Raw genomic sequence first — 11,244 nt, 5'->3', positions numbered from 1 at the left:
CTACGGCTTGAATTAAAGGATTGTCATAGATATTACAGAGAACCATTGTTATCTAGTGACTTAAAAACGGTAATTAGTCGTTACGTTAATAGTAGTTAGTTAATAAAATGTCTTGTTCATTTTAAATTGACACTGGTACAAGAAATATAACTAAAACATTTTGTGTGAGCTAAGTCATCTCAGTTTCTCTGATCTCATATATCTAACATATATATTAAAGTTAGCATTAGTTTTATTGAAAAAGTAAATGAATATGTTTCAAGAGTAGGAAGAAGCCTTTTCTACATGCCTCTTAAATTAGCATGTCATTTTACTGTATGTCTTTGTGCACACGAGGGAATCAACACTTCCTGTTTGACACGTTTTACCAGGTGTGTCTCAACACTGCTGCTTTAACCTTTCCAGGTTTCAGTTTGACAGAGTCTGCAGACGCACAGGTGAGTGTTTATTGGGTGCAGGGCAGTAAGTAAACTGATAAAGATATGGGAAATGTGTATCTTTGTCTTCCATAAGTGTCTGTGTGTAAGATCAAATGACGCTGATTGTGTGTTTGCTCAGTCATCTCTGGCTCAACCTGTCTGATAGGTGTGGGCTGTCTGGTGCTGACTTGCACAGGTGTGACGAGGAGTCCGGTGCAGTCCTGAGAGAGGAGGGAAACTCACAGCCCCTAACTGAGCCGTGGGAAACTCCATCCTGACACACAGAAACCTGAGAAGAGGACTGGAGGAGACCCTGGGAATGATAGAAGAGGCAATGTTCAGAGATTTTTCTACTGCGGTTCAACCGATGGCTCTGAGATTCTAATGTGGCATTTTAGGCTCTGGGATGTACAAGATGTTGCTGTGTTTCTCATCGTCACATTATATATGTGTCACCTAGGTAAGCATATGCAACACATCTTTAGTTTAGTTTATCTTTTCCTAAAAAGCAAATAAATTCAACCAGGTAAATTTAAATCAAACTCACCAACCATAAAACTTTCCTCATAACATACGACAGGGAAAATCCTCCCCGGTTTTAACCCTCTTTAAAACAGGGTGTAATGCATTTTATAGTATTAAACTAAAAGTGTTTATGTGAGTGTGACAAAAAATAAATTATGTTTTTAACAGCTTAAGATCATTTATAACAATTCCTTTACTGAGATAAGCCTGTTATCTCTGAACTAAGATATCTATCAAATAAGCCTGTTATCTCTAAAGTAAGATATCTATCAAATATCTAAGATATCTATCAAATTTGCATGCCCAGTAAATGCATGGGCCGTGTAATGTAAAAGCTCCAGCCCTCTCGATAGAAACTAAAATTAAGAACCTGGTGTGCAAACTGTAGATACAACTCTTGCATAACTTGCAGGTCATGCCAGTTATGCACACACGACCGATGAAGTAAGTTCCCAGAAGACGTGAGAAAATCTGAATTCTAAAAAGGAATTTTTGAAAGAGCAGTAACTAAACAAATAGAAATCAAGCCGTGAGGAACCATTAGAATTGTGATAAGAACCTTGATAAGTATCTTAATGTTCACATCATGTTTCACTGGTTAATTATCATTTAATTTAAGCAAGTAATTGTCATCTTAGGTAAAATTATATTCTTGACATAATTCTGTACCTACGTGCATGCTTCATTAACTAACACATCACCAGCAGAACCAGATCCCCCACTGAAATTCATATGAAAATATTTGATGGGTGACTGCTAAAACATACACGAGGGCAGTAGTATTGACTGTATGTACAGTACATTGGTATTCCTCAGCTTGTTTAACAAGTTTAATCCCTCTATTTCACAAAGGAACCAGCAGAATAGGTCTAATTTTAGTGCGAATGAGTCACAGTGTTTGCCAGTAACAGCAATTAACTGTGTTAAGGTGGAACACTTTCTTTTTATGAAGCTGCACTGTGTCATATACTTACATGTTTCTGCTGTAATTACTGTCATGAAGGTTAAACAGCATGAAAGGTAAAGGTGTTTATCATGGAGGTGAAAGATTTTTGTTTACTACACAGAGATTTCAGTATTTTTATACAAATTCCTCCACCCCCACTGTCAGGGCGCCATGGTGTTTGGTGTTTTGAAGTTTTTTGTAAATCAAAGTAGTCGTATTTCATACTTTTTTTCCCCATGTCAGTTTCATTCAATTGATCTATATAGTGCCAAATCACAACAGAATCATATCAAGGCTCTTTACATAATAAGGTCAGAATCCTGCACGCAAGAAGTGCTTATGTATAAATATTGTTTCGTTGGAACAAACCGCACATTTTGGAGAACAGAAGAAAAGCATCATTTCATTGTCCAGAAATATGCCAACATCTAATCTCTGTCTTCACATCTCTCTATCTTCTTCACTTTGGAAGCTGGAGCCATCTCTATTCATTCTTCCCAGAAGAGCTTCACCAGGTCAGTGCAGGAGGATGTGTTCTTCTCTGTGGATGTTACCTGCGACGGCATCCCCACTATTCAATGGACCTTTATGTCAGCGGCGGCAAGCCGCCCCATAGGGACATGGCAGCTGGGGGTGTATACGAACATAACGCAGGATTACAGCAGCAGAGTTCAGGCCTACAGCAACGGCTCGATGGGCCTGTCGGACCTGCGGCTGCAGGATGCTGGATACTATGTGGTCACTGTCACAGACCCAGGAGGAAGCAGCAAAGATGACGGGTTTGTCCTGAAAGTGAACGGTGAGTGGCTTTGGGTTTCTGTGTGTCTTAGATAAGTGGTAACCTTTTGGAAAACATCTCGTGAACACATGTTCGTTAGGAATTTAGAAATTGTTGCTGTGTAATACTGACTAAACAAATCAGACTTGAAGAGCAAGAATGTTGTCCTGTAAATCACTCCTTAAAAGGGTGAACAACAAAGTAGAGATGTTCAGGAAACACTGCAACAGCTCTGTTGGGGGAATAAACACAGTAACATGGTCCAATTAAATGTATTTGGATCCAGAGTCACATCTGTGAAGCACTTTGTAACATATGTTTAGAAAAGTGCTCTATAAATACATTTATTATTTATTATTATTATCTGTCTTCAGTGAATCTTAATAGTTTTAACACTGAATTCTGAAACAAACAAGTTGGTTTTCTTTTACCTCTCAATTCTAGTGGTGGGTGGGGGGTCAGTGCCCCTCCCTGCTCCACCTCTGTAACTAACTACAGACTGATTCACCTGGTTGAGCCACCTGCCGCTTAAATGCCATATTCCCTTCTGTCCCACTCCTTCACATAAATCACATCCTCATGTTTCCATCCACCCACTTGTTTATTCTCATTCTCATTTTGTATTCTTATTTTATGCTACAGTTTACTGCATTTTGGGTTTAAGTTACTTTTACTCAGCTGCCTTAACACCACGGGGATCAATAAGGTGTTACGGTATCTTATCTGACTAGAATAACATTAACTCGTGACAGGACTGGCTGGTAAATCTGTGCAGAGTGTAGTTAATGTGTTTCTCTGTTAAACTTTACTTAAAACAAATAAAGCACTTTCTTCCTGTTGTTTGCATTTCTACGCCCAAGTCTTTGTCGTTGTTGTACGTACATTTTGAGATACATCTAATTTGGTCCCTGTGTCCCTGTTCCTCAGAGGTGCTGTATGAGGATCTTCAGTACCTGTTTATCTCTGCCTTGGCACTGGCCTGTCTGGCTGCTCTTCTCATGCTGGGTATGTGGCTACTAAACAAAGCCTACAAGAGGATAGTGGCGTGGAGACACAGGAAACAGATGCCAGGTAAAAAAATATATATATATCTGTAAAGTGGCTGCACCTTTATGAACAATGATATCAGTTTGTATGAAACACCATCATGGTGAACTTTGCACTAAGTGTCAGACTCTTACAAGATAAATTTCACATGATGTTTTTACAGCAGCATGGTGACATAAACGGACAGTGGGAAATAAAAATAGATAATTAAAATGTTTTTATATAATTAGCTGTACAGGAGAAGTTTGTTTGCTCTGCAGTTCATAGTTTACTCAGTCTTCTTTTCTTACTGCTGCATCACATATGAACATGGATTAATGGGTGTGAATGTGGGTTAAAGGAACGTATTGTGTCTAAGCATGGGTGTGTTTTGAGTACAAAGGTCTGTCAGGTTTTATTGTAGCTCTGCTATGCCAGCATGTTGTGTTAGTTTCTGTATTGACAAAGTTTATTTCTCCCTCTGTGCAGAAAATGATGCCACAGAGCTGCATCCTCTTGATGAGCAACCAGATGTGCCTTGTATCAGGCATGAAAACACGCCACAGACTAATTAGTCTGGGACTTTAAAATGTAGGTGTGCATAAAAGAACCAGGATCCTTTTTAAATTTAGCGAAGAGATGGTTTAAGAATTGTGTAAACGTGTCTATTTTATGTTGAATATGCTGCACGTGTATTGTATGTAAATATATCCCTCATGATGCTGTAAAACAATACAGACTGTATTTATTGCTGTGTGTTCACTGTGTGTTGTCTAAAGAGAGGAGAGAACTAAAACTTATTACACATCATTCATTCTTAAAACTATTGAGTAAGAATAAAGGCGGCTCTCTGCTCTTCTGCACAGTCTTGTTATTTAAATCAGATAAGAGTAACAATACAGAAACATGTTCCTCTGAATAAAAACAAACTGTGTCCGTAAAGAATCTCAGTCATCCAGGTCAGTTTCTCCCAAACAAACTCTAATTTAGTTTCTCATTTCATAGAGTTAATTAACCTAACATAAGTATTAGTTTTAGTTTATTAAGCTAAGATTTATAGTTTTTACAGTCAAAACTTAAACAGTTGTTCTAACCTAATATGTTTTCACACAACTTTGACTGTTTAGTTTCATGTGAAGCGGTTTAACAGAGACAGACTTTGTTCTTATTTTTTTATTATTTTGTATAAAACTGAGGTTTACATACAAACCACATTATCAAAAACAGAGTGGACATCACTGGTGGTGGAGAGGACGAGCAGTGTTCACAGCATCCAGGACAAAATAAATGTAGTAACATAAACCAATCGCTAGAAAAACTGGATTCAATGAGGGAGTTGTTGCTTTTCAGTTCAGTTTTTAACTCCATATAAAACGAGGCTGTGTCTAAGGGCAGGGAGTTAGTGCAGCCATGAGGAGCTCCATCTTGTAGACAAAGTTTCGTCCCTCCATCCTGCTCCAGTTGACCTCTTTGTACGGCCCTCGGAGGTGGCTCCACTTGGTGTCCTGGATCACGTCGCTCTTCGGCAGCTCTTTGTTCTGGCTGCGGGGAAACTGGACCAAAACTTTGCAACCGCTTTCTGGGCCGTTACGCACTGAGCAGACAAACACGTAAACACAGACAGACGCTCTGTTAAAACCATTTTCTCATATGAACTGTAGCACAACAGGAGACTGCACCACAAGTGCCAGACGTGTCCTCACCTACTTTAAATGATCTCTTTGGTTTATGTTTGGAGAGCTTTGACAGTACAGCAGCCAGTTAAAGTGCTGATATGATGCATTCCAGGAGTTATGATTTCTTAATGAACCCTCGACTTGTTTTAACACGCCTCTTTGGTCTTGAGTGACTGGGTGTGTTCTGGTTGTATTCAGCTCTACACACATTTCCACAAACAATGACAACAATCGTCCCAAAATTTTCCCATTTTGCTTATGTCAGCTTTTTTTCCTGCCTTCCTGTTACTGTTGAATGTCGGTGAACACTGACGAGTTTAGAGGTAGATTTTGGTCAATCCTGGGAACTGACTGAGGTCGACAACGTTTAGCTATCAAACTAGTTGCACTGTATATATAGCATTTATTAAGTGTGCTTAAAAACACACACACACAGTACAACAATTCTCACTGAAATAGGTTATATCTGCTCTAATTATTCCTTCTCTTCATACTGGGCCCTGACAGATCCTAAAAAACAATCCACATTCCTTATTCTGTGAAAGAATTTAAAAACGCCTGCATCAATCAAACAAAGATATTTTTTAAGTCTTTTTAATAAAAAAACATTTTGTAATGTATATTAAGTTAAAGTGTAGTAAAAAAAAATGTACTACAAAATTTGGGAGATTAGGGAGACACTGAATTGTCTCTTTGATTAATCTGTTAAAGGCCTGTTTAAATAGCAGGGGCAAGCAAAACCTGTTTCAGTGTTTATATTTGCACCTAAACTGAAAACTGTGAAATTGTCTAATTGTTTACAGAAACAATACTGTTAGAGCGCTTAAAACAGTATTCCTCAGAACCAACCTCGCCTGTCTCACCTGAGATGGAGTACTCTCCGTTGGGAGAGGCAACAGTGACAGCGGAGGCGTTTCCGATGCTCTCCACTGGACCCAGGCCTACGTGGTTACTGAAGCTTAGGACGTGCCAGCCCATCACTTTGGCGAGCTGCTGAACCGCATGAACCTGATGCTGAGACATCTGTAATAACACAAGATGGATTCTGAGTTAGATACAGGTCCACAGCCTGACACACTGCTTCTTCATTGTCCAACTCTGATACCTGTGAGAGGAGGAAGTCCTGCAGCTCCTGTTCCTGATGTGACAGAGTGATGACACGTCCGTCTCTGTGCACCACTCTGATTTGTTCAACACCGATGTTCAGCTGCAGCTGGATCGACCTAAACACACAAAACACAAAATAAGAATCATCTGACAGTGCTAAAGGGTAATGAAACTAGATACTGAATGAGAGAATAAGTAAAACATGGTTTTATTTACATGTATTTTAAAAAAGCAGAAGAAGATCCATTAATATTCAACACATATAAAACTAAAGGTTTGTATCTTTTGTCATCTCTTTCACTTACTTGCAGATCTGCTCGTAGCCCTGAGAGGTGATGAGGACCTTGACGCTCGACTCATACACATCGTTGATGTTGGACCAGTGAGCCTGGATCTGGGGGTCTTCGATGCGGCTGGCCAGGCTGTCTATTGTCCGCGCTGTCCTAGTGATTTAAAAAAAGCACATCTGATGAAACCACCTGTTGATCAAATGTAGAAGTGCAACAGTGAGGAGAATGTTTGGGGGTGTCACATCATGTGGACTGAGAAAAACTATATTCACTCACTGCAACTGAGCAAATGATACACAGGTGCACGGTTTCTACTGTAGATGATGCCCAATAATAAACCTGGTACCTCCACCAGGTTTCAAATAAAGTTTGACGTGCTAAAACATACAGTCCAGCCTCTTAAGAACAGTGGCAGGTTTTTCAGTTTCACGTTCTGTGCTTCAGAGAATAAAGTCTCAGTACCAAGTTTAAGCTTTAATTTGGGTAAGTCTATGTCAACATAGAAAGAACCATGTGATACAGCCCTCTTAAAATATAGTACAGTAATATAAATGGACAGATACACAGTTAAGACTAAAGTTACCTGCTACGTAGGAATATGTGTTTAGCTTGTTTGATGATCTTCTCGAGCAGCCCCTCACTCTGCTGCAAGCTGGAGATCTCAGCTTTGTCATAGGCCAGCGGCCCTGCTAGACGCAGACGCTTGTGTCCAAAGGGGGCACTAGCAGGATGTGGCATCACCACAGAACTCAGCTGCTGCTTGTGAAACTGAAACAAAATAAAACATTAATCACTATCAAAGAAATAAACAAATGAATTGTGCAGGACATTTTAGTATACACAGCAAGATACAGCAGCTTCAGGAGAGAAGGGCACTTAAGTGTCTCACCTCTCTCATCATTTGATGCAGATTATGCTCCAGTACATAGAGGTGGTTATCTGGACTGGGTTTCTCTGGAGACGTTCGTTGGTTCTTCTTCTCTCCTGTAGAGTGGCATAGTGAGATGGACAGCTGCAGACCTATAAAAAGGAGAATCAGAGGAACAAACAAGGAGTTAGTATGTTTGATTTTCACAAATTGTAGAAACTACACAGGCACAGAGAAGAAAAAATAACAGCAGGAATGTTCGATTTTAACTAGAAAACAAAGCATTTTTTAAACAGAGCAATTGAAAACGATAACTTGGTGACTCAATTAACTGTACCAGGGGTTAAACTGAACTTTGGATGAGGCATTTTATCTTTTTTCTTAGAGCGTGGTACTAATGTAGAACATATGGGCAGTGCCTCAAACAGTGCTGAAGTTTTCTGTGATGTTATCATGAGCATTTTGACCTGGGAAGGGCTGTGAGATAATCTGATTCTTCACGACGATGTGAGGGATCTGGGATTTAATTTGGACAGCTTCCCTGGATAGCTGGGCGAAGATCTCCTTGCAGAGTAAAACGTTCTGAGCTGCTTCAAGCTTCAGATGCCACTGCTGGGTACCTGGGAAATCAGGTGAGGAGAACAGGCAGAAATAAAAAAAGACACAAAATAAAAGAGGGACATTTTAAACATGTACGGTACTAAAGCTTTCAAATCTGCTGGAGAAAACGTTTTTTGTGTACTGGACCATACCAGCTTTGTTTTTTAGTGGCCTTCTGAATAGGTTGACGGTTCCCAGGTCACCAATGTCTGGAGATTGTTTCTGGATGGACACCTAAAGAAGAGTCCTGGATTAATACAACTCAATGTTTCTAAAATCTTCAGAAAAGTATAAAATTAAATGAAGAGAGCCACTGTATGGCTGTTTTATGCATGTAAACAGAGTCAGACATATTTTCGGTCCACTCTCTCTCACCTTGATATAAGCAGATCCCTCTAAATCACTGGGGATCTGGACATCAAGGGGGCAGTAGTCCTCTGGGATCTTTTTGTCCAGATCAATGTCTGTGTTCTTTATCACCTCAAATGTACCATGGTGAGGAAAAAGGGAGCCTGAAAGGGTACATCGGCAAACCACATTAGCTTGCAGTAGTTATACTACAACTTAATGTGTTCATACTACTTTGTAGGACACAAAGGGAATTATGTTCTGCATCACCTGCACTCCGGTAGCTGAGGTCTCCCAGGATCTTGTCTCCCACTTTGCGTAGCTTCCACTGTGAGCGGAGTCGCAGCAGTTCCGAGTTGAAGTCTCTCTGCCTTCTGTTCTCCTGGTTCTCTGTTACTGACTTATTGAGCTTTTCTGCTCCTTTCAGGAGGAGTTGTGCTGCTGTAGCCAATGATTTCTTTTTACTGATCAGCTGAAATACCTGAGGGGTCTGCAGAAAGGCAAAACTATACTATTAAGATGGAGCAGATGGAAGTACTGGAAGTACAGTTCATCAGTATTGCCCATTGCCCATGCTGTGTAGTTTAGTGATATCCTTTAGCATTTTACCTTGCCAGCTGTTGGATCCTGAGAAACTGGGTCTAAAGCCATGTACTTCTTCTCCTTCACCACACTGAGCACATCATAGAGTACACACATCTCTGTCAGGGCACTGCGCAGGTTGTTACGAACTGAGTCCCAAGGCCAAAGAGATGGCTGAAACTTCACTGTGCCTGTGTAAATAAAACAGTTTTACCAGAGAAAATAAAATCCAAATGACTCTGTTTTATGATACCACAGCGTATCTGGTTTGAATCCGCTCACTGGTTATGTCTACAAACAACTGTTAAACAAGCCCTCTTTACCTTAATATATTTATTTATCATAACAGGTTCCAGATTCAAGCTTACTCAGGCTTGTTAATAATAACAGATGTTGATAATAAATGAAGATATATACATCACTTGAGTGAGCTGGAATTTTAATAGAAGTTTTGTGATTTTCCTGCTGCAGTTCAAGACTGCAACAGACTGAGGAATATTTCTGTTCATCCAAAAACATCAAGGAGTAAACAGTTTACTGAGGAAAGGTTCGGCAACTCGTTTTTAATCTTTCTATTAAGTTTCCGTAGTAAAATTGTCTGGTATGTTAGCTGCATGTCTAATGCAAATCACAATTCCACATATAATCTCCTACTTTCCTGTGTTGAAAGTTGAATTCCTTTGCAATCAACCAAATTAGGAAATTACCCTGAAATACATAAAATCTGAACCCAGCTCTCCACCATCCGGAGATCTCCAATCACAGCTCTGACTTTAAACTGTCCCATTTTTCTCCTAAACATGTTACCTTCTTCTTCTTCCCCCTCTTGCTTTCCCCACTCACGATCCCTGGGTTCGCCCTCAGCTCCCTCTTCCTCTGAATCTGATCCCTGGCTGAAGTCAATTCTTTGTGCCAACTTTGCCAAGTTCTGAGACATGGACAGAGGGGGGACATATGTTTCTGTCCCATCCAGGGCCACTTCCTGCACCTGCTTCTCACAGGAAGATTCAATGCTGACCCTCACTGCTGGACCACCAGACATGATGACAGGTCCTGTGCGAGAAATAAAAGCAGAGGGATTCGATCATCAAACTGTCTGAGACACAGTGAAACACAAAAAATATGGCTAAGCAGATCTCTGTAACCTGAACTAAACGATTGATAATTTAAAAAGCCAGTCTGAATAAACATAGCCCAAACACAAATTCAACTTTAAGAGTTTTAGTTTGAAGACCTTTTAAAGCCATTTTAATACCACACAGAATTCAATGTAATACCTGTTACTGTAATATTAGATAAAGTATGTACGATACTACTAAAATATATTAATAATTTATCATTGAACACAATCTGGAGCTCAATAAGCAACAGAAAACATGGATAAAATGATTAATTAATTAATAAATTATTTATTTAAGGTCCACACGTGAATATCATGTAACATCAATAATTTTTAACAATGCTACTTGACAGTTTTCGGTGAAACTGTAAACAATAACATGATACAAAATACAAGGCTGGCTATGATAAAAGGTGTAAATAATATTTAAGAAAAGTATCCTGTGAAATCTAATAAAGCTATTCTAAGATTACTCCAGAGCTGCAGGATGATTTAAGCCACTGAGGACTTTGGGGGATCTACTGGTGTAGCTGTAAATTAACTGGCTTGTGTTTAACAAAGCTTTCCTCTTGGTATGTGCAGAAATGTTACTATCAGCTGGTTTAACTGCGTTTAGCTAAGTTAGCAGCTTTAGCTAGCGTTGGATCCTTGTTTAAGATCAGAGGATAAAATAACACCTCAGTACAAAAATGAACTGTTGGAATGACAACATAAAATATTATTCCCACAAAACTCACCTCTGATATTCCCTGGAATCACAAATATAACAGTTTATTTAAAGACTGTGTAATTTATTTTCCTGTTCAGCAGTGGCTCATTCTTCGCTCCCACCACAGGAATAAGTGCACTTTACTGCCCCCTACGCTTCCGGTTCCAGTTTTAACTAGGTAGTTCGTGTTGCTTTCCTTTATATCACATTGGTTTGTAAATTAACTCGTAGTTTTTATATGTTTACTTAT

General features: G+C 39.5%; 2 protein-coding genes across 4 annotated transcripts; one reads left to right on the top strand and one right to left on the bottom strand.

Annotated features, from left to right (window-relative positions):
• The first annotated feature begins 355 nt into the window (after positions 1-355).
• On the top strand, positions 356-4,559 carry LOC113169577 (V-set and transmembrane domain-containing protein 5). 3 transcript variants are annotated; one of them, XM_026371108.1, is made up of 5 exons: positions 356-437; positions 586-879; positions 2,363-2,689; positions 3,596-3,739; positions 4,184-4,559. In XM_026371108.1, the coding sequence occupies exons 2-5, from the start codon at positions 804-806 to the stop codon at positions 4,267-4,269; spliced, it is 633 nt and encodes a 210-aa protein (XP_026226893.1). In that variant the 5' UTR covers positions 356-437; positions 586-803; the 3' UTR covers positions 4,270-4,559. The 3 variants fall into 3 exon arrangements, with proteins under 3 accessions (XP_026226893.1, XP_026226910.1, XP_026226902.1); XM_026371125.1 differs by having other exon boundaries at positions 369-437; positions 616-879; XM_026371117.1 differs by having other exon boundaries at positions 387-437; positions 559-879.
• A 299-nt stretch (positions 4,560-4,858) lies between these two features.
• Positions 4,859-11,145, bottom strand: med17 (mediator complex subunit 17). The gene is made up of 13 exons (XM_026370903.1): positions 11,023-11,145; positions 9,973-10,218; positions 9,193-9,356; positions 8,854-9,073; positions 8,611-8,747; positions 8,388-8,469; positions 8,103-8,255; positions 7,657-7,787; positions 7,351-7,535; positions 6,783-6,920; positions 6,476-6,593; positions 6,234-6,393; positions 4,859-5,288 (listed from the first exon to the last, which is right to left on the bottom strand). Exons 2-13 carry the CDS (start codon positions 10,205-10,207, stop codon positions 5,080-5,082), a joined length of 1,932 nt encoding a protein of 643 aa, XP_026226688.1. The 5' UTR covers positions 10,208-10,218; positions 11,023-11,145; the 3' UTR covers positions 4,859-5,079.
• Between the last annotated feature and the right edge of the window lie 99 nt (positions 11,146-11,244).

The sequence above is a fragment of the Anabas testudineus genome, chromosome 13, assembly GCF_900324465.2.
Source record: "Anabas testudineus chromosome 13, fAnaTes1.2, whole genome shotgun sequence".
NCBI classification, from domain to species: domain Eukaryota; kingdom Metazoa; phylum Chordata; class Actinopteri; order Anabantiformes; family Anabantidae; genus Anabas; species Anabas testudineus.
Note: the sequence above shows the minus strand (reverse complement) of the source record. Positions and strands in the feature narration are given on the sequence as shown.